This window comes from Dama dama, chromosome 20 (assembly GCF_033118175.1).
Source record: "Dama dama isolate Ldn47 chromosome 20, ASM3311817v1, whole genome shotgun sequence".
Classification (NCBI taxonomy): Eukaryota; Metazoa; Chordata; class Mammalia; order Artiodactyla; family Cervidae; genus Dama; species Dama dama.
Window position 1 is genome coordinate 34814519 of NC_083700.1, and position 26295 is coordinate 34840813.

The 26295-nt window shown below is 46.8% G+C and overlaps 2 protein-coding genes across 3 annotated transcripts in view; both read left to right on the plus strand.

Annotated features, from left to right (window-relative positions):
• The window catches only part of SORT1 (sortilin 1), a 64326-nt gene extending 58566 nt beyond the window's left edge, over positions 1-5760 (plus strand). For both annotated transcript variants that reach the window (XM_061121228.1, XM_061121229.1), the window contains 3 exons: positions 552-658; positions 917-1040; positions 1268-5760. In XM_061121228.1, the coding sequence (XP_060977211.1) occupies positions 552-658; positions 917-1040; positions 1268-1282 (246 nt within the window). In that variant the 3' untranslated portion in view covers positions 1283-5760. The remainder of the gene's footprint in view (positions 1-551; positions 659-916; positions 1041-1267) is intronic.
• Positions 5761-8340: 2580 nt separating this feature from the next.
• On the plus strand, positions 8341-23016 carry MYBPHL (myosin binding protein H like). Its single transcript, XM_061119966.1, has 9 exons — positions 8341-8485; positions 16811-16899; positions 17661-17787; positions 18059-18198; positions 18340-18499; positions 18589-18725; positions 19181-19367; positions 20409-20454; positions 22974-23016. Exons 1-8 carry the CDS (start codon positions 8341-8343, stop codon positions 20417-20419), a joined length of 996 nt encoding a protein of 331 aa, XP_060975949.1. The 3' UTR covers positions 20420-20454; positions 22974-23016.
• Positions 23017-26295: the final 3279 nt, after the last annotated feature.

Sequence of the window (26295 nt, forward strand, 5' to 3'; positions counted from 1 at the left end):
TCCCACCCAGAAGCAGGTAGGTCACACTCAAACAATGATATGATGAAGCTTATTTATAACAACATACCAAAACTTAAGAAACGAATCTTGGTGTCATGGGAGGGCCTGCCTGACATAGCATTGGCACAGCTCCTTCCCAGGTGATGGCCCTATACTAGATTCGTTCAGCCCGCTTACTATCATGGTCTCCCTCTCTGCTTCACCCTTAAAAGCTCCAAGACTTATAAGCAGTGGTCATGGGAACAGTCACAATTATATTTGATCTAGGTAATTGCCATAGCTTCCAGTGTAACTTTGACATTAAAGCCCCTGAGTTTGCACTAGTCTGACAGCTTCAAGGCAGCTCAAGTTTTGATTATCTTCTGCCAGCTGTGGTCTTCTCCTGGTAGCACCGAGATGGTCTTCTTGAGGGGTTTGGGAACATTTCATCATTAAGTGCCTAGAGGTACAGATCATTGAACAGAGAAATAGGAGATCAAGCAGCCTCTTTGAATTCAGTCCTGGAATATGCACGCCCAAAACTGTTTGTGTTTGTGTTTTAATTCATCAAGAATTCCAAGTCAAATTCTGTTCCAATTATCCTGGCCACTGTGGGATTGATGCTGGTCACAGTCATAGCAGGAGTGCTCATTGTGAAGAAATACGTCTGTGGCGGAAGGTAAGGAACCGGAGTCAGTCAAACCCACAAGTCAGCCAAGGGCAGAGTCTGCTGCTGGCGAAAACTGACTAGTTGAAGTGACGTGACTGAAACATCAGACCCAAATCTTTCCTTCCATTTTTCATATACCAACCATAGGCTGTGCTTCCTGTATGTGTGACTCATTCTGTGAGTGTGTAAGACTTGGGAAGTCCACAGCCCTATAAGAAACACGTTCTTCCTCACTGCGTGAGGGTTGACAGCGGTTTCCACCCGCAGGTTCCTGGTGCATCGATACTCGGTGCTCCAGCAGCACGCAGAGGCTAATGGTGTGGATGGTGTGGATGCTTTGGACACGGCCTCCCACACGCATAAAAGCGGTTATCATGATGACTCAGATGAGGTGAGACTGTTTCTTCTTGAGGGGTGGTCCAGAAGTTTTTAAAAAGAGCGATTCTTTTCTTATGACCAAGGTATGTTTGAAGCAACGGAGGGTATAAGCTAGAAGCAGCAACTTAATGACTGTAAGACTTAGCCAACCCAGAAGCTACGTAATGGCTTTCAAAATAAGGATTAGGGATTTTTTTTTTTTGTCTGTAAATAATATGGCCCATATCTTTTTTTTTTCAGGACCTTCTGGAATAGCTCCTCAAAAGAGCTGGGACCGAGTATGGATGATGGATCCGCAGTACCTCCTACATTCCCTGTGGCTCCGACTTAGGGAAATAAATTTCCCATTGCGAAGGACCCAGCTCTGTTTCTGCTGCTTCCATCAAAGCCAAAAGGACCTACACTAAAGAAATAGGGGGGTGGGGACCCGAAACACTCTTGACAATTGGCTCGGAGAAGAGAGGGGAAATTTTTGATTCTTTAACTTTATGAGTTCTGTGTTTTTGCAAGGTATGGGCCCTTTTTGGTTTTGGTTTTTAAGGGAAATGGAATTGAAGGGAACTTTTCACTAACTCCACAGTCGCTTGTTTTGCGTGGCACCCACCCCAGAGCACCGGCCAGCTTCGTCATCAGCTCTCATGAAGCCCTTGGTGCCGTCCCCGGGCTGTGCTGTCCCTGGACAGTGCCAGCACCACGAAGCAGCTGCAGGGATGAGCAACGAGGCTGCGATGACTGGCACAGCCTGGGCAGCCTCTCTCCCTCTGGGGCCAGCCCCGCTCCAAGAATAGTGCGCACCAGCTCCTCACACAGATCACTGCTTTTTGTTTTTCTTTCTTTCAGGAGCCACAGGCCACAGTGATTTTTCTTTTCCCCTGTTTAATTAGGCAATACCCTTGTTAATTGCCCTTTGGCAACTAACTTACATGTGCTTCCAAGACACTAAATCAGGAAAACTTAAAGGGCAATATTTTTAACTTGGGGCAGGAAGAAGGGAACAGCAGAGAATTGACTAGATTTAGCACCTATTAAAGGAGAAATTCTTGCTTCTTCCGAGATCTTTCAAGCCAGGCCTTATGTGTGTGCCAGTGGACTTGCTCAAGGATGGGGCTCAAGCTGGGTACTCAGGCTGAGCAACCTCTTCACTGGAGCGGCTGGTGGCGTGTGCAGCGCAGCCTCTGAGGACAACTCATCCATGAATCATTAGAATGGCTGCTTATTCGCTTCTTCTTAGGTTGCTGCTCTACATGGAGCCGTGACTAGACGTGTTTTCAGATTTAGGCTTTTAAAAAAAAAAAGAGTTTTGTTACCAAGTTCTCCTCCTTACCCCTCCACTTCCCCAGCTTTGCCAAGTAATTTGTTGGCTTGAAATTTTAACCAAACCAACTGAAAAACACACTTCTAGTGCGAATTGATGTTTTGTGTGATACATTAAGTTCATATTTTAAATTAAAAGTTCCCTTTGACATTTTTAAAAAATGAAATAAATTAGAAAATGTAGCGAGGTGGATTTTTGGGTGGCCAGACAGTGATGGAAAGCTGTAATCAGTTTTCGTACAGCTTGACTGTTTGCTATACTCGAACGTAGTAGTACGTTTTCAGTCTTAGCACACCTACTGTGCCGGTCACAGTTTCTCCCAATAATTATGATTGGGACATTCTTTGATAACTGCCATTTTGCTGCTAGTTCATTTTATGGCTAGAAAGTCAGGAAAAAGTAAATGTGCCAAATGAACTTTTGTCAGAATGTATGAGCAGATGGCTGAATTGTCTTCTCACCAGAATGGATTAACAGCAGTAGGGAAAGCAGGGGAGGGAGTGGATGGAGAATTTTAGAGAGACTTTGAAATTGCAGTAAGATTAACGTAAGTCAGGGAACTATAAAGTTAAGGCAGTTTTTGTGAAGAGAGTTCATATTTGTTAGAGCCAGAGAGCACTAGTTTTTTAGGAAAATCTCGTTCCTTTTGTAAGGTTTTTAAATTGAAAGTACTTCCAAAGATAACACCAGCTCACAAATGATTAAAAAGTCTCAGCTTTTATCCCATTCACCCTCCCCTCCTGCCCCATGTGAATTTGATGCCCAGAGAAGACCTACTTAGACCATACGCTCTTCTCCCCATAAATACCCACTGAAGTAGACGTGCCGACATACGGTGGTTCTCTGATTAGTTTTACATGTAAGACAGCTAATATTCTTCTCTAACCATGTAAGACTAGGGCTCTTTACCTACAGCAATATCTGGGGTTTCTATAGAACTTGGTAGTTTTCATGGCACTTTTTCACTTGCATTATGTCATCTGAACCTCACAGCATTCTTATGAGATTAAAAAAACAACAACAACAACGCAGGGTTTGTAATCCCCATTAGAGATGGAGCTGAGGTACAAAAATGGAGTAAAGGTGTCAGGGTCCCTGTGAGTCCCGAGTGGTGACGGTGATTGTCTTTGGATCTCATGCACTTTGATGGATGCTCTTGCTGCCACGTGGGAGCAGGCTGCTTTCTTACAAAGGTCTTGCAGTTCTTCAGGGCACAGGTCAGTGGCCTTTCTTTCAGAGTAGCATGTAGAGCTCTTTTGCCACCTTAGTAAACAGGAAATTTTTCGTGGTTTCTCCTGTTCTTCATGGCTGAAAGCAAAAGTAATGGTAATTTTGAGTATGTGTTTAGAAACCGCCCCTTACATCATTGAGGGTCACGGTGGTTCAAGAGTGTGGGAATGGAATCTCCACTGATGAGTCACCCTCTCCATTTCCCTTGTCCTCCCACCCATGACTGGCTGGAGAACTTAGTTGGTTTGAGGACTGCTAGCAAGACTGGCTGGCTAGCCTTCCGCATCTCTCACAAGGGATATGCTTGGGCTTATGTCCTCGGCCCAAGACAAAAACAGCTTAATAGATCCACGATAGCTCCTAAGAAAGAAAGATTTCTGATTTGTCCTACTGGTGTCAGGTTGGAGCATTATTTCTGAAAATAAAGTTGTGTAGTCTCAGGCTTAATAGCAAAAGGGATTGTTTCAGTAATAGAAGTTAGCGTCATAAGGTAGGTTGGACATAGCAGACTGTCCAGAGTGATCTGAGCTCTCAAATCCAGGTGGCGAACTCACCATCTTTCATGCTCTGTGGACAGGTGTCTTGGACTTAAGAGGGCTTTTGGTTTTCATTGAGACCTGAGACCAGGGATGCATAGGCCTAAGCTGTTCATGGAATGGGAACGCCACTTAGAAGAGTGAAAGTGTTTGGAGGACTGTGGCAGTTCTAGGCTGGGCTCAGGAGAGTCAATAGATGAGCTGTAACTAAAGCTTTAGAATTTGTCATCTGCCTCTGAATAGGCTTTCCAGTGTTTCTGTCTCATTCTTAGGTTTACCTCTGGGCCCCTGCATGCCGAAGCTGGCCTTTCATCCCTGGCAGATAGTAATGTCCTGGCCACCACTGGCTCTGTCAGCAGCTGGTTCTCCCGTGGCCTTCACTATGGGACAAGGATAGAGGAGTGCAGGGCTGTCCACATCCACCCCACATGGCAGGACTGGCCTGGCTTCAGTCTTTGTTTTCTAAGCAAATGATTCCAGTAGAGAGTTTCGTGTTTCCTCTTAGGAGAGCTTTAAAGAGCCCTGCTTCTGTATGCAGTGGCTTGGAGCTCACCATGCTCACTGTTGGTACCGCCCCCTTGCCCCACATTAACCTGGGTACTTGGAACTGCTAAAATAGGAAGAGCTTCAGCTTTTCAACTTTGCTACTACCTTCCCTCAAGCAGGTAAATAAACATGGACTTACATGTCCTTCAAACAAAAACCAAAGTTTAAGATTTCCACATGATAGTGATAGGGAGGCCAGACTGTTCCATCTGCCACTAGTTTGCCCAGCTCAGGTTGCGCCAGGGACACCGTCCTGCCCCAGGAGGGCCGAGGCCTCGCCCTCATGGAGGATGATTGAAATAGCAGGAATATGTTGATTTCTTGGCTACTTTGCATTATAACAATAAGAATCAGAACTCTAATTAGAAATTGTCTTCAACAGCTTACTGTATGCATTTTTTTTCACACCGGTACATTCTTAAGCATCCTTGTTTATATAGAATAACATAAACTAATCTGTACCTTTCTATATATATGTGTGTGTGTGTGTACATATATACATGTATAAACTGTATAGTGTACATGTTAATGATATGCCCAAATCCTTAATGCAGTTCTCATCCTCCGCATGCCCTCAGTTTGTAGTCACCTGACTTGAATGTTCCTGATGGTTCTGCCCACCTCCTGTGTTTGGACGTCCAGGGAGGAGGGTAGGGCTTTGATGGTACCCTCCTTATCCTCGTGCACAGATATGCTCAGGGTCCCCATGTGTGCTTGGTATCCATCCCTCTCTTGTTTCCTGTTCCCTGTCTGAGCATGTGGTCCCTCCTGGTTCTGTAACTTCTCTGCCTCCTCCCCAAGCTGTCAGATAGCCTTCCTACTCAAGTCTAAAGCAGTATTAAGATCATTACTGCATGTGCGCTAAAAACCCAAGTTTTCTGTTCCCTTGGGACAGGAAATTGCATGTGAGGTGGGATAATCAAGTTTCAATGACCTATGTCAGTTGCACAACAAAGCCAGACCCCAGAATAAAATTCCACAAAATGGAAATAAAACTCAAATTTCTTTAGCACTGTGTAAATAAATCTGGATGTGTTTAACTTTGTACTGGTAATTTTCTGTATATTTGCAATATTTGGGTTAGAAATAAAACAGACTGGACTTTATTACCTGACCTACTAAAATGACTAAGCTACAGTTTGTTAATATGCAAGTTTCTCCACTTTTCTAGCTTCAAAAATCGAACCCCAGCAATCAGAGAACATCAATTAATGAGCCAGGACGATGTGTCTGTAAGTCCTACATGAAGGGTATTAGGTAGTTTATGGGAAAAACTACTCACTTTTTTCTTCTTCATGCTCTAAAAGATCTACCCCGCCATGGGTGTTTGTAAGACCAGATTTCTTTTTCTTCCTCCCCAGAAGTATAGCTGATCCACCCCAGTACAGCTTCTCAGCTTTGGTTGCTACATTCTTCCTTCTGGGTGCAGCTATATGTCATTACTCTCTTGAATTACATGATCCTTTAGCAGGTTCAACAGACGACAGCACTGAGGAGATTACCTTCAACACTTGCGCACTTGCCCCTCTCACATTTCTCCTGCTGCTCTTACTCATAGTCGTTCCTAACCCATTTCATTAAGGACCTTAAAAGAGTTGCAACTTGACTCCAAAATATTTCTTTTAGTGGAGGTTACTGCCCACCCCTGTTTAGCCTTTAGCCAAGCCAGACGACTGCTTAGCCTGCTGTCCTGTGTTGGGGGATCTTTCCATATAATGTTTACTCTGGGACCATGGTGTGAAAATGACCAGGCAGAGACCTTGCTCCTGAGGACCGCATGTCTGCTGGAAGAGTCCTTCCCCCGGGGAGGTTATCCAAGGTGGTTTATTTTCAAGAATTCTAACATAGTGTTCTCAGATTTCCTGTGACAGAATCAGTAACTTGCTTTTTTAAATGCATATCCCATCAAGACCTACTAAATTAGCCTTTCCAGTGGATAAGACCCTAGGAGTTGGCCTTTTCTATTTGATTCTTTCATACCTTCAATTGCAACAAGGAGCTAAGACCAAAACCCTGAACCAATCTCTTCATCAAAGCATGGGGATAAGAGGGGTGTTTGGAGTACCCTGGTATACTGTCCGGACCTGTAAGGGCTCTGGCTGGTTCAGATAAGAGAAATAAGTCAGAAAGGCCTTTACACATGAGAGTCCTGACATAACACAGCACAGCCTCTCACCACCAACCCCAGAAGTCAAGCTCTATAGTCACCCTCTTCAGCCATCCTGCTCTTGATAAAACAGTTTCCTGGATCCCAAGTGGGTCTACAAGTTGTCCTGGCCCTCAGTCCCAATACAAGTTGCAAAGATGAGCTCTGGGCTTCTGTCCCATGACCCAAGGTAGTAACACAGACTCCCAGGATCCTATTGGCTGCCCCCAATTTGAGGACCAAACGGGAAAAATGAGTAAGGAGTTCATTTATTGAACCATACTGATTGGTTTCCTTTAAAGAGGGGGAAGCGGGGATGTGGAAACTTGCTACTTTCTACTCAGCTTTGCTATGAACCTAAAACTGCTCTTTTAAAGTCTATTTAAATATATATATATATATATATTCACATAAAATATATATATTCACAGAGGAGATGCCAGCTTCTGGAAATGAGAAAGGGAGAGTACGATAGGAAATCTGATCTATTGGCTGTACTGCATGGAAGGTGTAAGTGATGGTCTAGTGAGCCTAGAAATCACACAGGATCTTTAGTATGTAACTAACACCTACTGTGCTCTGGCCACTTTCATACACTTTTACCATTTTATCCTCAACACTACCTTGGCATCGTCATGCCTTATTTCATAGACCAGGGACCTAAGTTCCAGAATTTGGGACTTAGACCAGAGTCCATGATTTCCCCAGGGCCGCCTAGCAGAGGAATAAGTAGCAGAGCCAGGGTCACACTCAAGTCCTCTGACCCCATGCCCCTGACACCCCTCTCATTACTGCTGTCTCTCACTTGTACTTTTATCTCATAGGCAAGGGAGGTTTGAAAGGGTTAAGTGCTGGCCCAACCTAAAAATAGCTTACATTTATCGGAGCACTTAGTTGGCTACACACTGCTAAGCACTTTACGCAGATTACCTCTTTGAATGCTCACAAAAGCCCTAAGACTGTTATCTCCATTTCACAGATGAGGAAACAGACCTAAGAGAGACTGTTGTTACAAGGCACAGGCAATTGGGGATGGAGCCAAAGTGAGCTGGGGGTCTGGCTCCAGGGTGCAGACTCTGCCTTCCACTTCCATGGGGCAGGTGGGTGGGGTGGAAAGGAGAGGATGGGGCCCTTTTCCTGTGGACCCAGACACCCTTGGATGAGCTGGAGATCAGGATCTGAGATGTTGCCCAGTCCTCCCCCCAGAAGCCAGAGTCCCCATGTGAATGGTCTGAGCAGGGAGGGGCTGTTTGAAGCTCAAGCGCTCCCCTCCCTCCCCCCGGTGCTGTGTGAGAGGTGTCCTCTCTCTCCCAAGATAACAGGGCCACTGGGCCCTCCTCCTGCAGCTATTCCGGGCTGTGATCTGCTCCCCCTCTTCCTCTAGCCCCCGCTTCATCCCTCATGGGAGTCGCTGGGTGGGAACAGGACAGCCCAGTTACATGACCCTGGGGAGGCCTGGCTGGAGAGCAGGTGCTCAGCCCCTCCCTCACCATCAACAGTGAAAATCTTCCCCTGGAGCCCAGCCTCTGGGTGGCCCAGCATGGAGGCAGCCACAGCTCCGGAGGCAGCCTTAGGACCCACACTGAAGGTGAAAGAAGCCAGCACAGCAGATGCTGACGGACCTCAGGCTTCACCCCGGCGGGGGGCCGGCAGCTCCCTTCCCCAGCTCCTGCCCCCCATAGAAGGTGACTGGTGAGGAGGGGGTAGGCCGGGCAGTGGGTGTTGTCCATGGGTTTTTCAGAGCTAAATGCTTTCATGGGATGGGGACTTAGGATGGAGGAGCATCTACCGGAACTCTCACACCCTCTTTGATGGATTCTTGCTGCTCAACTGCCTCTGCTGGGTTTTTGCTTTTTACCTGAGAAGTCAGTGAATGGTGTTTGTGATACACTATAGTAACTAATACTGATAGGCTTATATTTTTACCTTTAAAATGTATCGGTCACAGGGCCTAGGAAGACCTGATATATTACTAACATCAGTCAGGGAGGGAATGAAGGGTGAGATGGGATCCATCTGGACCAGGAGAAGAGGGAAACGAAAAGCTTGGAGCCGCTGGGAGGCTGAGCACTGAACAGATGTGACACTCTGCCTCGCCCTCAGCAGGGCCAGGAGTCCGAGACCCATCCCAATGCCCCCACCAGCTCCCACGGGAAACTCTAGCCTCTCCTAACCCGAGCACCACGGAAGCAGAGACCTTCGAGGAGAAGCATTCTAAGGCTTCTCCTTTGTGGTCTCTGAGCCTCTCAGCAAAGAGGTGTTTTTGACCTAAGAGGTAGTGGGTGCCCTGGCCAGCCCTGGAATTCCCTGCCTGCAGCCCTGCTGCCCGCCCCGCACCTGGCCCTGGCCCCACAACTGGCCTCGGTAGCTAAGAGACTTCACTGGAGTGGCTCCCATTGCGCCTAGCTCAGCCAACCAAGGGAGACTGGTTTTTGCCCTCTCCTGCAAAGAAACACTGAAAAATGTTCCCTGTACAAAGTCCCCACTTCTCACCCCTTGAAGCCCTAAGTGCAGAGGATGCAAAGACCACAAATGAGACAGCGTGGAATGCCAGAATAGGGAGAAGAAGAAAAGACAGGGTCTAGACTCAATTCCCAGGACCGCCTCCAGCAGCTCCATGACCTTGATCAAGTCAATGGACTTCAGGGCTTCAATTCCTCTCTGTGAAATGGTGATTATTAGTATCTACCTGGTAAGGTAGTTGAAAGGATTGTTGAGATAATCCAAAGTGCTTTTGAAGAGGCCAAATGAAGATGTGAATAGATAATGTATTATTTCCAAATCAGGAGTAAAGGCTGAGTTCTACCTGCAAACAGAGGGTTTGCAGGTCCTGGGAAAGTCCAGGACCTCTTATCATCCTATGGAAGACAATGGGTCTTCAGAAGCTATTTGAATGTCAATGGCACACAGCCAACTGAGTTTACCCCCATTGAAAAACAGATAAAGAGAGCAGAAGTTACTGGGAACATGTTAGGTTGGAATGGTCTTGAGGCAGAAAGCCAGTTTCTTCCCCCAAAAGACCCAGGGAATAAGCCACAGGGTGAGGGAGAATGAGAGCCAGGACTGCTGACTCCTTGACCACTGGTCTCCGCAAAGCCCTGAGAGAGGGTGCTCATCCCCTCATACTTACCCCTCCAGCCACAGGGTGGATGCCGTGGGCTGTCAACTCCTGACATCCCCAGCCCATAAGTGAGGCCTGAAGGACCACATTCTTGTGTGTGGTCTCACCCACTGGCATCCCAGAGGCCCCTGACAGTAAAGCCTCCTGGTGACACTGTGCAAAGTGTTTGCATCTGTTACCCGTTTGGAAAAAGAGTTCAAATGCTAGCTCTGTCCTGTGACCCTAGGCAAGTCAATCCACCCCTTTGGGTTTCCATCTCTCACCTGTAAATTGAGAGATAGAATTAAATCAGAGTTCTTAACTCTTTGCTGGATATGGATCCCTAGGAAAACCTAAGGAAAACTGGGCTCTTGCTTCAAGAAAAATACTCAACAAAGCTCAGGGAGTTCACAGAATTACTGAAGTCTATCCAGAGGTTTTTAGGGAGTGCCATGGTGCTGGCCTAGATGGCCCCCAAGTTCCCTATGAGCGCCAAGGACTTCTCCTTCCTCTTAATGCCTCCTCTTTCTCACGGGGAGTTCTATGGGACCCAGAGAGGCACAGTGGTGAGCATGTGAGCACATGTGAAATAGAGCAGGCGTCAAAATATTTGCAACATCAAAATAAACTGCAACTGGCCAGCACTGAGCTTTTAGTCAAGAAGGTGCTCTCCATAGCCAAGTAAGTAAGTGGAAGTGGGTGGCTGGCACTGGGAAAGCATCCTTTGTCACTCTCAGCACACACGGAGGCACTGTGTCCTGAAGGCCAGAGGAGAGCGTTCATGATAGTGAGAGGCCCGCTTCCCTGGTGGCTCAGTGGTAAAGAATCTGCCTGCCTGCCAATGCAGGAGACACGGTCTGATCCCTGGTCCAGGAAGATCCCACATGCCGTGGAGCAACTAAGCCCGTGCACCACAACTATTGAACCTGTGCTCCAAAACCCCAGGGGGCTACAACTACTGAGCTCATGAGCCATAAGTATTGAAGCCCTCGAGCTCTAGAGCCCATGCTCAGCAACAAGAGAAGCCACCGCAATGGGAAGGCCAAGCACTGTCAACTACAGAGTAGCCTCTGCTCTCTGCAACTAGAGAAAAGTCGCTGCAACAACAAAGACCCAGCACAGCCAAAAGTAAATAAATAAGTAAAAATTTAAAATAATAATAATAAGAGGCCATGGGACCGGCTGCATCCTGACACGGAGAAGACGGGACCCTGAGCCCCAGAGGGAGGGCCCATCTGTAGATCTCAGCTCGATTGCTTCCTGCTGACCCTGTGCCCTCCTTCAATCTGGACCGTCCTGTGTCTTCATGCTTGGGAAGCTGCGTGCCTAGCCTTGAAGCAACCATCCTCCCTCCCACTCTCCCTTCCTATCCTCTTTCTTCCTTCTACAAATATTTATTTTGTATCTTATTATGTGCCAGGCACTGTTACAAAAATGCACAAAATAGGCAAAAATAATTTCCTTGTAGAGATTACATTCTATGTAAGGAGACAGATAATAAATAAATAAGCAAATAAAATGTATAAATAATGATAAACTGTGCTGAAAAATAAGACAAAGAAGATAGAAAATGCTGGTAATGGCAAGAGTGCTTGCTGTTTTTTTTTTAAATAGGTTTGTCTTTTTTTTTTTTCATTATTTTTTTAAAGATCTATTTATTTATTTTTTGGCTGTAGTGGGTCTTAACTGCTGTACTCGGGCTTTCTCTAGTTACAGTGAGCAGCAGCTACTCTTCACTGCAGAGCTCAGGCTTCTCATTACATCGGCTTCCCTTGTTGCAGAGCATGGGCTCTAGGGCACACTGGCCTCAGGAGTTGCAGCGTGAGGGCTCTAGAGTACTGGCTCAGTAGTTGCGGCCCACAGGCTTAGTCGCCTCGGGGCATGTGGGATCTTTCTGGGCCTGGGATCGAACTTGTGTGCCCTGCATTGTCAGGCAGATTCTTATACACTGCACCACCAGGAAAGTTTGCTTGCGGTTTTTAAACAGGTTATTCAGTGAAAGCCTTGTTAATAAGGTGATTTGAGCAGCAACTTAAAGGAGTCAAGAGATATGCTTGCAGATAATTGCATGAAGATAATTGAGAAGGTTTTCCAAGGAGAGAGAACAGTAAGTGCAAATGCCCTGAGGCAGGGCTGTGCCTTATGGACTGGGGCTACAGTGGCAGAAGCAGAGTGAGGGAGAGAATGTCGGGTTTGGAGTCACAAGGTGGCAGGACCATTGTGAACACCGGTTCAACTATGAGACAGAGGGGCAGCCAGTGTAGGGTTTTAGGTGTAGGTTTTAAAACTTTTCTGGCTGCTGAACTAAGAATAGGCTGTGTTGTTGTTGTTCAGTCGCTGAGTCATGTCCAGTCCTTTGTGACCCCATGGACTTCAGTATACCAGGCTCCCCTGTCCTTCACTATCTCCCAGATAGGCTACAGGCAAGCCTTAGACACTAGCAAGATCATCAATTAGAATGAGGATTTGGGAGAAGGTATGGAAGTTTTAGAAGAGGAGGATGTGCAACAGTCACCCGGGAGAATAGGAGACTGAAGGAATCAGGGAAGTCTGGCAGAAATGCCAGTGTCTATTTCGAGGTAGTGGCCATCCATTTAAATTGCTTTTTTTTTTTGGCTGCGATGGGTCTTCGTTGCTACACGTTTCTCTAGTTGTGCTGCGAGGGCTTCGTTGCGGTGGCTTCTCTTGTTGCGGAGCATGGCTCTAGGCATGCGGGCTTCAGTAGTTGTGGCAGGTGGGCTCAATAGTTGCAGCTTGCAGTCTTAGTGGCCCTGAAGTATGTGGAATCTTTCTGGATCAGGGATCGAGCCATTGTCCCCTGCTTTGGTGGGCAGATTCTTAACCACTGGGCAACCAGGGAAGTCCTGGCCATCAATTTAAAGTCAGCACAGTTTTATAATATTTTCCCCAGCCACGTTGGACTGTACAGATGCAGGCACTGAGGGGGTGGTAGTTAACTGGGGCTGGGTGTTATTAGGATGTGGAAAGGATTAGGGATATGAGTGGGTTTGCAAGGAGCGAATCTGATGACAACCGTGGAGGCTAAACTGGGTGAGAAAGAAAATAACACTGAGGGGGTGATGGAGAGTGCAGGGGTAGGAGGATAATGGGTCAGGGGTCTCAGTGGGCTGAAGGGTCACTACTGGTGAAGCACTAGAGGGAGAGAGTTGACGGGATAGAAGGTGGTGCTGAGAGAGTAGGCTGCTTGAAATTCAGATTCTAGAGTGGCTAGACTCTATTCTACTGGCCTAGACAATGACTAAAGGAACCAAGGGCTGAAGCAGGGGAGGATGAGATCTTTGGAGGAGCGGCCGGCGAGGCTGTGAGGCAGCCCTGCAGGAACTGGAAGGCTGGGTGTTGAGATGACCAAGAATCTTGACTTTAGCTGTGTTGGAGAAGGTGACGCTGAGTCAGTGTTACCGTCATCAGCATGAGGAGGAGAGGGTGACAGAGTCTCCTCCTCAGAGAAGTGTAAGATGCATGTGATATCCTGTGGATTAACTAATGTTTTTCTAAGAAATGCTGGTACTTTTGGGGATCCATGGAAATCTTTGGGGTTACTGGAAGCCGTAGCTTGCCCTGTGGATTTGCTCTTTCAGTAACCATTCACTCACACAGGCCTGTGCACACACATGCCCTCACAGTCCTGCACTCACACACACTCACGCACATGTACACTTCACTCTTTCAATGTGTCCATCTTGTTCCTTCACCCTCCAGACCATAACGAACACCATCATTCTGAACTACACAGTCCTTAGGGAATCACTGCAGGAAAGTCTCTAGCCATGTGAAACCAAATTAAGTGAGGATGTTGACAGTTAATTCCCGTGGACAGAGAAGGAAACCTCAGCAGGATGAAATTAGGTAGAATTAGGAGGGATTCTCTTTCTTTTTTTCTTTTTCTTTTCTTTTTTGTTTTTTGGCTGAACTGCATGGCATGTGGGACCCTAGTTCCCTGACCAGGGATCAAACTCACGCCCACTGCATTAGAAGCATGGGGTCCTAACCACTGGATCATCAGGGAAGTCAGAAGGGATTTTCTATTCAAGAGGAGTCAAGATCTCTGGACTTTAAGTAGCTTCCTTCTCCACTAATTTGGGTTTTTTTCTAAATAATTAATTAATTTGGCTGTATCAGGTCTTAGCTGTGGCACGAGGGATCTTTCGTTGCAGCACACAGACTCTCTAGTTGCGGCTCTTGGGCTCTGTTGCTCTGTGTTGCTCATGTGTGATCTTCCCCAACCAGGGATCAAACCCACAGCCCCTGCATTGCAAGGCGGATTCTTAACCACTGGACCACCAGGAAAGTCCCCTTTCTCCACTAATTTGTAAGACAGTATTCGGTCTGAGAAAAATTGAGTGCTGAGAGCAACACGGCTCAGAAGCCAAGGACTCTCATAGCACTTTTCGAAATACCTTTTTCCAAAGACTCTGTGAAGGGAGAAAACCAAACTGCCGCTGTCTCAGAACTGGTCTCAGGAAACCAAGGCTGTGCTTCAGGGCGGTAGTCTTTGTTGCACATCCCTCCTGGCATCTGAGGAGGAGAAAGACCTTGGGTGGCAGGAAAAGCCAGGTTTCTCCAAGGTCAGTACAATTAACACCTTGCCTGACTGTGGATGTGTGAAAAGAGAGGCCCCAGATGAGCCCTGCTATTAACATGCTTAGCAAGGGTCAGATTGCTCTCTTTTGCTGGGCAAACCGAACCCTGGGTGCGCTGGGGAAGGGCTTGCCGCAGCCCAGACACCTGTGCTGTCAAACAGTCCTCTGCCACCTCTGCACTGTGTCAGCAGCTTCAGCCTCAAGCCCATCCTCCGCCCGCCCTCCCACTGGAGCTGGGAGACTCTGAGAGCAGAATCTTTGCCTGCTTGTCCTCAGACCTGGAACATTCTTATCACTTGAGTTTGTCCCCTCTTGATCTATCCTCTTGTCAGGGAATCCCACTTCTTTCTTTCTTTCTTTTTTTCATGTGGACCATTTTAAAAGTCTTTATTGAATTGGTTGCAATATTGCTTCTGGGTTGGTTGTTGCTTTTTTTTTTTTTAATGTTTTGGGTTTTGGGCCCCAAGCCATGTGAGATCTCAGCTCCCTGACCAGGGATCGAACCCACACCCTCTGCTTTGGAAGGTGAAGTCTTAACCACGGGACCACCAGGAAAGTCCCAAGGTCCCTCCTAACTCAGAGATGCTATAAGCAGTGCAAGGGACATCAGAGCTGGCTTCTTCCCAACCCTCTGCCAGGCAAGCGTGAGGGATTCGCTCCCACCCAGCAGTGGGGAAGCAAGGCCAACAAGATGAGGTTTTGAGCCTCCTTTTCAACTGCCACCCTCTTTTTTCAGAAAACCCTAAAGTCATATCCGCCTGTTCTCAACTCCTTGGTTGCTTGCCAAGATGACCACAGGAGAGCAACACATCACACAACACTTCTTCTGTTCTTCGTGCCCCTCCTCCACCCAAACTGCCAAAGTCGAACAGAGGGCAGCCGAGCGGAGCGGGGTCATTCAGCTGCCCGGGCTCTGAGCTGCCCAGTCCTTGCTGAGGCTTCAGGCCCCGAGCCACGTGGGCGGGACAGCGCTCAGAACACGGCCCCTGCCCCCAGCCTCGCAGTACCACCCAGTTCCTGTTCAGTTGGTGTAGAGGGGTGAGGCACAGCCTAAGACAGCACAACCCAGGTTGAAATGTAAGCCGCCCGGTGAAAATGGAAACTAGGCAAATAAAATGGACAGCGTGCACTGGACATTTCTGTCTATATTCATCTACCAAGCCCAAGTAACCTCGTGATGGTGATGGGGGTGGAGTGTGGGAGTGAAGTTCCTGGTCTCTAAGCAAGACCTACAAACTCAGGGGTAGGAAGAGCTTTGTAGAACCTTTTTTTGTTTTATTTTCAACTCCACCATTCCAATCCCGCATTATGTAATGTACATTTTAAACAGTTCTATTTGTAAGTAAACATTCATGTATTGGGGTGAATGTTAAGGAATGTATTTACAGGGACATGTATGTTATAAAAGCGGGAATCTGCTATCAAGCTGCTATCTGCTAGAGAAAGGAGGAGACAGGGGAGCGCCAGAAGGCTGGAAAACAGAGTAGATTCCAGCCAGGACCCCAAGGGAATCCAGCCAGGACCCCAAGGGAACCCATCCTCCAACCTTACTCCTGAGCATCTCCTGTCTTCATCCTGGAAGCCAATAAACATAATCTAATCTCTCTTTCACTGGAACAGCCTGGAAGATCAAGGGGGTGGGGTGAGCAATGGACCTAATCTTTCCCAGATTCTGATTGTACAAAGTGATCCTGCACAGACTGGAAGACACTACCCAGGCCCTTGAACAGGGTGGCCTCGTGGAGGAAGGGACCCAGGAGCCAGTTCCCCCTGCATTGCTGTCCTGGTGGGTTCAGAGTGTTGACTACCTGCAGAAAGTAAAGCTGCCTCCTCCGTGTCTGGCCCCAAACTGGGAAGTGGGACTGACACTTGGGGGCCAGGATTGACACTGAAAGTGGCCTTGATAAAGGGAGTGTTGTTGAAGACAAATGTAGAAAAGGAGTGGAAAGACAAACCACTCATGCTAGACTGGTCCATGCACAAACAAAATATCTCAGTGGATGAAAAGTTGGTGGTAGAGAGCTAAAGATTAAAAGAGGTAGGAGTCAGGCTCACCCTTTGGTGCTCTTTCTGCCTATACTTTAACGCTCTCTCTCTCAGATCCTTCAGCTGGTTGCTTATCCCTGAATCTCAGTGAGACAACGGGTGCCGTCTTCTCATTCCCTGAGGGAGGGCTGAGTTAGCTGAGTGTTGCCTGGGTCACCCGCCTATGGAACACAACTCCATGCAGCATTCACACCCTCTAAGCTCTCCTCTTCCCCCTACAGGAAGCTCACCATTCCCCTCTTCTCTCTCTTTCCATCACTCAGAGCACCCCAAGATCTGGCTACCTCGGGCCCTGAGGCAGACCTACATCAGGAAGGTTGGAGACACTGTGAACCTTCTAATCCCATTCCAGGTGATCATACCAGGCCCACGTTGAGTCCATGACCAGAGCCAGGCTAGGGTTTTGATTTGGAAACAAAAACCAAGAGTTATCCTAGCCTTGAATGGAGGGTGCATGTCCCCCAAAGTTTGAGGTGGCCCTTCCATTGGCAATCCTGAGTGGGGTTGAAATCAGGTCAGGTCAGGCCAGGCATGCCTAGGGGATGCTGTGAGGCTAATCCACACCCTTCAATCAGCAGAGATCTGACAGCTCTCAGCTTGTGGGGCTCTCAGGAGTCTGGTGGGCATCCCAGGTGGTTCATTGGTAAAGAACCCACCTGCCAATGCAGGAGATGCAGGAGCCGTGGGTTTGATCTCTGCATCAGGAAGATCCCCTGGAAGAGAAAATGGCAACCCACTTCAGTATTCTTGCCTGGAAAATCTCGTGGACAGAGGAGTCTGGCAAGCTGCAGTCTGTGGGATCACAGAGTCAGACATGACTGAGTGAGCACACATGCACAGACAAGAGTCTGGGCAGCTATTGTTAGTCCCAGCTGCCCTGAGTGTCCATGACCTAGACTCCCAGAGGGTGGGTGATGCAAAGCCCTTTCCCATGATCCTGAGACTGTTGCCGGGAGATGCAGGTCCCCTGGGGCAGTTCACCAACCTCTCAGTCAAAGAATTTGCAGCTGTGAGTCAAGTCACCATGTGGACCTGGTGGATCTAACCCTTACTGCAGCTGGGAGGGGCGAGAGGCCTCTGGGGGCCACTCACAGTCATCTCCCTATTTCTCAGGGCAAACCCAAACCTCAAGCCATCTGGACGCGTGATGGCTGTGCCTTGGACACCAGTCGTGTGAGTGTGCGGAATGGGGAGCGGGACTCTATCCTCTTCATCAGAGAGGCGCAGCGTGCGGACTCAGGTCGCTACCAGCTGAGTGTGCGGCTGGGCGGGCTGGAGGCCACCGCCACCATTGACATCCTGGTGATTGGTACCGTGCCGGGAATGGGAGACTGGGTGGTCCTCGGGGCTCCCGCTCCAGCCTGAATGGGGATCCGCACAGAGAGCTAGGGAAGCGGGACTGGGGGGTGCAGTGGAAGGTGGAGGGAGGGCTGGCATACAGACGCCCCTCCTGGAGTGATGTCATGGCAGGGGAGGCGTGTCGCGCCCACAGTTTTGCTTGGCCCTTTCAGAGAGGCCGGGCCCTCCTCAGAGCATCAAGTTGGTGGATGTCTGGGGCTCCAGCGCTACCGTGGAGTGGACTCCTCCGCAAGACATGGGCAATGCGGCTCTCCTGGGATACACGGTGCAGAAGGCTGACACCAAATCTGGGGTGAGGCCTGGCTGGGAGAGAGGGAGGGAGGAACACGAACATTCTGGAACGGGGCTCTGGTAACTCCGTGCGGTTGGCTGGGGATCAGTGAATGCCCTAAACAGGGGTCTCACTCCCGGCGTCTTGTGGGGACACTCACAGCTGTGGTTCAGCGTGCTGGAGCGCTATCACCGCACCAGCTGCACGGTCTCCAACCTCGTCGTCGGCAACTCCTACGCATTTCGAGTCTTTGCTGAGAACCAGTGTGGGCTTAGCGAGAACGCCCCCGTCACTGCCGACTTGGCCCACATCCAGAAAGCAGGTAAGGTACCACCAGGACTCAGAGCTGGGAAGAGTTAAGGAGAGAGCTGGAGAGAGATGGGGCCCTCAGGCATTTCTTGGTCCCCTCAGCTACTGTTTACAAGACCGAGGGCTTTGCCCAGCGAGATTTCTCTGAAGCCCCGAAGTTCACCCAGCCCCTGGTGGACTGCACGACGGTCATTGGCTACGACACCCAGCTCTTCTGCTGCGTCCGTGCCTCCCCCAAGGTGAGCAGGGAGGTCTGTGCGTAGCTGGGCTGTGTTACTTTCTGCCTGCTGAGGAACATTCTAACCAAAACATTTATTCCTGTCACCTTCACAGCACATTAGGTAGGAACACTCAGGGCACTGGGGTTCAAGACAGGCCGATGGGGATAATGTTTCCAGTTTGCCTTTTAGTGTTTGTTCCTCATACACGAAGATGTCACTTAATACTGCTGCTGCTGCTGCTAAGTAGCTTCAGCCGTGTCCGACTCTGTGCGACCCCATGGACTGCAGCCCACCAGGCTCCTCCGTCCCTGGGATTTTCCAGGCAAGAGTACTGGAGTGGGGTGCCATTGCCTTCTCCGGTCACTTAATGACCTGCTAGCATCTGGGCACGAGGTTCCAAACTGTCCCTCTGGCAGGGGCGATGGTGCTGTGTTGGTTTCTTCTTACTGTCCCCCCTCATCTTTATCTTCCAGCCAAAGATCATCTGGCTGAAGAACAAGATGGATATCCAGGGCAACCCCAAGTACAGAGCCCTTACTCACCTGGGAATCTGCTCCCTGGAAATCCGCAAGCCTGGCCCCTTTGACGGAGGCATCTACACCTGCAAGGCGGTTAACCCCCTGGGGGAGGCGTCCGTGGACTGTCGGGTGGATGTGAAAGGTAAGGGCACACCTGTCACCTTAGGGTGCAAGCACCTCCTCTCTCCTTAGGTGGAAAATCTGAGGGCAGAGACACAAGCCTAGAAGGAGAAGGGCTTGGGGGGCTTCCCCTTCAGGCCTTCTCATTACTGTCATCATCAGGTTGTATCTGAGGAGCCGTCTTTATTATCCACTCTTTCATTTTTCTCCATCATAATTCTGTAATTTAGGAAGAATCACTATTTCCACTTTGCAAAGGAGAGATCTGAAGCACAGGGAGGTGACTGATCGGCTTACCCTGGATTTCCAGTGTTGGTTAGTTGAGGAGTTGGCACTGTGGTGGAAAGAGGCCAAGTCTCCTGGACCTCACCCAGATTGTTTTCATTAAACTGTACAATCTCCTGACTCAATCCCAGAGAGCTGCAGCTCTTTGTTGGGCATTTAGACAAACCAAAGGACTTTCATCTCCAGTTGTTAAACAAAAATACTGCACAGTCTCTCTACCTCTTTTCAAGCATTCACTTATTTATCCATCCCGGTCACCTTCATCAGATCATCATTACATTTATTTTTATTTATTTGGTTGTGCCAGCAGGACCTTCCATCTTCATTGTGGCATGAGGGATATTTAGTTGTGGCATGTGGGATCCAGTTCCCTGACCAGGGATCAAAACCAAGCAGCCTGCATTGGGAGTGTGGAAGCTTAACCACTGGACCACTAGGAAGTCCACATCATTGCATTTGGAATATTGTTTATAATGATCTATTTACTGATCTATTTCCCCATAAACTATGAGCACTTTGAGGGCAGAGACCATCTTATTTGCCTTTGTCCCCCAGTGTTTAGCCCAGTTTATGACACACAGCGGGCTCTTTCTAAGTGTATGCAGCATGAATCAGGGCTGAACGGGCCATTACATGTCCTATTCTTCCCTCTGCATAGATTCCTAATTAGCCCCATAGACTTCTCCCAGACCTGAAAGTATATCCCTTCTTGATGTTCTCAAAGGTTTCCCAGAGATTTCTGAGATGTTAACACTGAGAAATGTCTTAATTCTTGCAGCTCCTAATTGAGGCACCCTAAGCGGAAATGGGTAACTCTGAGGAAGGTAAGGAAAGAGGGACAGGGGTCTGAGTGCAGTATTTTATGTTTATGGTTAGTGTTGTTGAATCTGGGACAGATATGTATTCCTGAGCCTTTCAACCACACACTCACTGGCAACCACTTTTTTTCAAAATAGTTTAATGTATTTTAATAGCAAACATAGCACAGAAGACAGACAACATTAAAAACATGTATTTGCCTGTAGGACAACTCAGAAAAGTATACTGAATGAATGGAATCTACTGTATAATTAAAATGCTATAAACACCATTTAGTTGAAGTCAATAAGAAATTTGCTTGTTTTTAAAAATCCAAATGCTGGCATTGTCCAGAAAAATTTAACTGGTTTATTGATTTATTCTCTTTCATTTTTATTTTTTGAATTATGGAAGTATGATAACACATTTACAGAAGACTTGGAAAATACAGAACAAAGTTACCTATATTTCCACTATGACAGGTTTATTTATTATTGTTATAAAGTTGAACTGCTGAATCTTGTTTACCGAAACATTTTGACTTGCATTAATGCTTTATGGTCCCACATTTATGTTAAAAATTCACACAGAAATGAAAACGGAGAAACTACCAATACCTGATTTCTGTCCCCCATTTTTCCACTTGCAAACATAAACATACACTTAGGTACCTTTTGACTCAATAGAAAAAAATAATGTTCAGAACTACCAATAGCAGGAAGAAGAGAATTTTTTTTTTTTAAAGAAGGAAATGTATCCATCATAGTGCATTCTTAAGCAGGTTCTCCATGTTTATGGTATGCTAGCTAGATGTCTTTGCTATAATTGTTACATGTTTGGCATGGATAACACACAGGTTGATATTTTCAAAAAGGCCAACCAGACAGGCCTGGTTTGCCTCCTGTGAAGCGCCAATAGCTGCCCTCTGGAGGCTCAGATCTGCTCTGAGGTCCTGGGCAATTTCCTGCAACAGAGGCAGAAAGGGAAGTTTGCTCATCTAATGACTTCTAATGTTACGTCTAATTTCACCCAGTGCCATAGTAACAGTCCTGTTAACGATGAGGTTTCTTTACCCCTCCAGTAGAGGGCGCAGCTTTTGTAGCCAGTTGCTTTACCAGCCATGGATTTGAAGGCAGTCTTAAGCCACCATATAGAGACCTCCTTAATTATTCCCCCTTCTCCATGGCTGGAGCTCTTTGAGCTAGAGGCAGTGCTGGCATTTGAAAGAGAAGGTGGAGCAGCTGCTACTGTGTACACACTTCTTTTCTTTTAATCACGTTTTTTTTTTCATTTATTTTTATTAGTTGGAGGCTAATTATTTTACAATATTGTAGTGGTTTTTGTCATACATTGACATGAATTAGCCATGGATTTACATGTATTCCCCATCCCGATCCCCCCTCCCACCTCCCTCTCTACCCGATCCCTCTGGGTCTTCCCAGTGCACCAGGTCTGAGCACTTGTCTCATGCATCCAACCTGGGCTGGTGATCTGTTTAACCACGTTTTTGTAAGTGAATAAATACTATCATCCATGCGGAGGAAATTTACTATAGATGAGGTCTACTTTGGTCTCAGCCTCCATCTATTGGTACTCCTCAAGCTGATGTTAGGAATTAAACTTAATGGTCTTCTGAAGAAAAGTGATAGCATCTACCTAATTGTAAGGGGTGGGGGGGGGGGGTTGGGGGGCTCTGTGGGAAGGAGTGAACAGGTGCTGTAAGGAAAGGCAACAAGGAAACAGTCAGGAGAGGAGGATGGTGGAGGTCACAGCCACCATACGGCAGAAAAAGAGAGAAGATGTTCCTGTCAATAAGTGTTTCTACCACAGTATGTTAAGTATGATGAAAAACAGATTAGTTTGCTTGCTTTTTATTTTGAAGCTTTGGGGTTCCTTCCCTTCCAAGAGAAGAAAACCACTGTTATCCTTATATGTCAATAATAATTGAACATGTGGGTTATGTGGTCCCAAGCAGCACATTATTGACAAAGGGCAACTCAGATTGTCATGTAGAACTTGACAGCTCCTTCAAGACTACATCATTCACAGTAGAAATGTTGTGTACAAGCTGATGAGTGGGGTGAAAAGGAAGCTCATGAGAAAATTAAAGAGAACTGGTTCTCAACGTCTCCTCTGACTTGCAGCTCCCGGCTGATGAAACCCAAGAGTGAATTCCATCCCAGAAGCCATTTATTTAAGCCTCTCACTGCTCTATAGCAAATGAAAACCCTGAGGGATGCATTAAAATGCAAACTTCTCAGGAGAGCTCTCTCTGCCAGTTGGCTTGCACAGTCAGTTCTCTCTCCATCCCTCAGTTCCTCTCTGCATTAAGGTTAAGGTTAATGACATTGTGTTGGTGTTATCCTTGTTACTGTTAGTTGCCCTTTCCCATCTCTCCCAGTTAGTGCCAGCAACGAAGCAGGGTAAATGGAGAATTCAGAGCACAGGATGCAGAGAATGTGAACGGGTTGCCTCAGCAGCCTCGATGCACTCTGGCTGTTGGCTGTTATGGCCACAACGTACCCTCTCTTTTCTGTCCTTCCAGGAAGCCTGTGGCGAGACTGTGTTCTTAAGAAGCTCCAGCACAGTATCTGTTTGGACTAATCTAAATAAAAGTGTGGATGCTCAGTGCAAAAGTGTCCATCTGTTTGAGGCTTTCTATATAGAAAACCACTGAGAAGATTGCAATCCTTTAGCCAGACTTATGGAATCTCTGCACCTCCAAGACTCCTCTTTCTCTTCCTATATCCATGTTCTCTTCCACAGAGATCCCTAACGCTGTCTTTTTCTCTAGACAGTCATGACAGCGCTATACAGTATCAGGTGCTCAAAGGGATGTTAAAGATGACCTGCCCTCTTCCTCTCTGCGCTTTCCAGTATAAGTTGGAAAACTGGATGCAATTCTATTATAGAGAAACAGACAACAGGATACATGAATACATGCATAGCTAATTAAAGACAGAGCACTAAAACCTGAGGGCTAGGAGACAATGAAGAAAGTGAAGCAGAGTCTCAATAAGCCCTAGAGAAAGAATAAAGGTGATGTGCTCTTGCTTACATGTTTTCATTTCTATAACAAATAACATACTGAAGGCATTCTGTGATGGAGTCTGCAGAAGACAGCGATAATTCCTCCCATCCTGGTAAGGGCATGATGCTCTTCCCATCCAGAATTGGAGTCTGTTTCTTCCCCCCTTGAATCTGGCTGACCAGGTGACCTGTTTTGATCAAAAGAACACAGTGGAAGTGATGTTATGCCAGTTGAGAGGTCTACTAGTTTCTGTTTTTGCTTTTGGAAGTCATTGTGTACATAACTGACTGGCTTCCCAGCCAGTCATGTGCACAATTAAAGAATTGTCATGTTCCCAATTAAAGAATCTCATCATAGATGCTGAATTATGGGAGACCCATGAAGGACAACCAAGAATTCCAGCTGATAGCCAGCACCAGCGGCCTAGACATGTGGGGCCACCTTTAAGCCTGCAGCTCTAGACAAATCCAATCTACTCCTTGTGTAAAGACAGGCTCTCCTTGAATAGTCCAGCAAAATTGTAAAATCATAAGCAGATGAATAGTTGCTGTTGTTTCAAACCACTAAATATACACATTAATACATGATTGAAACAGCCTTCTATGCATGAGGCTCTGAAGGCTTTATCTCTTTTAATCTTCATTTTACAAATGAGTGAGTTGAAGCTTATAAATTGCTCTAAGTTATGCAGCTGGAAAGTAGAAGCTCTAGGATTTGAACCAGGTCTGTTTGACTTCAAGCTTTCCATATTTCTTCTCATGTCTTTCACCCAAGGACCCCCACTGTTTGGGTCTGGGTTGGAATCATGGGTTTAAGAAAGAAAATATTCCTAGAAGACAGTAAATATAAGGCAAAGTTTTGAAAAAGGAAGGGATCTATTTCGGCTAAGTACGAAGAGCTGTTCTGTTCAGACTAAAACGCTTATTTTCAGTTGAGACCAAGTATCTATTCCAGCCTTTCTCAACTGGAGTTCTATGAGAATTAAGTTCCAATGTCCCAAGGCATTCCTTACCTGTGATAAATTAACTTCTTCCTATGCATCCAGAATGTCACTAGCTATCTAGCATCCTTGGGACAACTAAGAAAACAGTCACACTAATCATATGTAGGGTCTAATGCACTTGATGAGCATGTTGGGAGGACTGTTAAGGAGCAGGGGCCAGAGTCCAAAGCCAGCCAGTCATGTACACAATGACCAAGACGCTTGCCTGCATCCAAGGAGAACTGCACTGGAATCCTAAATTTTTCATTTATGCACTCAACACTATGCTCAAAGTACCTTCTGAACTAAGGCTTACTATGTGCCTGGGAGGGAGTATGATTTCTTCATTAATTTATCTCTTCATTATTTATCCAAAATCTTTAATACCTATTCACACATATCATTTTGGGGTTGACCTGAGAGGGTCACATATTTCCCAGATTAGAGGCCTTTATGCTGAGTGAAAAATTCTTGTGCCTGGATCTACATTTTCTGCCCTCATTGTCATTCTGATGGAAAAGAAAGTAGATCCATTGCTTATTTCTCTACAACAGCTTTCAAAATCATAATTTGGTGATAGAAAATTGGAGATGGGTTTCCTTAGAAGGAATTAACTCCCAACTTTCTAAAACTGCCTCCTTCACTCACCTGAAGGTGGGTGAAGAATTTCCTTACTCAGGCTGCTCCTAGGGGAAGAAGGAAGACAATTAACAGCTTCTTTCCCTCTGATCTCCACTTTGCCACTACCTGCCTGGAAAGAAGGAAGCTACTGGCTTTGGTTTTCTTACCTCCAAAGACTCTGAACCCTGCAAGCAACTAAAATCCCACCTTCACCAGGAACCCACGGCAAAAGAGGCAATCCTCTTGTCCCAGCTCTTCTTCACATAAACTTGCAAGTTCTGGGTCTCCCCATCCTCTCCCTTTATCACACTACTAAACTCCAAGGCTCCTTCCTTCCTGTGGCATTTATTACAATAACATCTCACTGTTGCAAACCTCACCACCTCAAATTTACAGCTAAAAACTGAGAAGTAAATAAAAAGCCTATAAATAGCCAAAATAGTGGTCATAAACTCTGGAGACGGAATGTTTAGGCTCTTTGTTAATGGGAGAACTCTTTAACCATCTTTTGGGGACTTTTAATTTCAAAATTTTATAATATTTCTGAGAAGCTCTATTAACAGATGGCCCAGTCTATTCACAGGCAACCCTTGGAAGCAACAAAGAAAATCCCTAATAAGAAGGCTTAAACTTTTCACAACACAGCTTTTAATTTAGAGGAAGCCAGTTACAAATATTACCCTCAAAAGCTCTTAAGACACACGGTATAAAACTCGATATTCATAATTATTCTCCTAACCATGTACTGTGATGATCACGATCCTCTTAGATAAGCGAGGGGTCAAATATAAGCTCAGAGAGGTCAAATGTACTCAATATTCTTGTCAACAGGGGAGCCACGGTTGAATCTGAACCCAAATCTCCCTGTCTGAAAAACCCGTTGTTTTCTTCACACCTTGAATGGCTCAGGATCCGAATGTTTTTGCCCAAAAAGCCCGTGGAGATGCACTTCTTAGAGAACCTCAATATACTTAAAATATAAGCGTTTAGTTGCTTCCGTAAATTTGGAAAAATGACAACTGAGGGATCGGGCTCACACGGCGCTTCCGAACGGAGTGAGCCTAAGAAAACGAATTTCCCCAAGCGGAGCATTAATTTCACCGCTTTAAAGCTCAGCTCTGAGCCGATGGAGAAGGAGGGGGCGGAGATGACAGTGCGGCAGGGCGCGAAGCCCTCGCTCATTGGGCCGTTCCCTCGCGCGCCGCCGCGAGGTCCAGGCTGCTGGAGAGAATC

Bases quoted from the DNA above. Each gene is read 5' to 3' on its own strand.
- MYBPHL (XM_061119966.1), top strand. From the start codon at position 8,341: ATGGAGGCAGCCACAGCTCCGGAGGCAGCCTTAGGACCCACACTGAAG. The intron at 17,788-18,058 runs GTCGCTACCAGC...TGGCCCTTTCAG, and splicing joins GGCGCAGCGTGCGGACTCAG to AGAGGCCGGGCCCTCCTCAG. The intron at 18,199-18,339 runs GTGAGGCCTGGC...GGACACTCACAG, and splicing joins AGGCTGACACCAAATCTGGG to CTGTGGTTCAGCGTGCTGGA.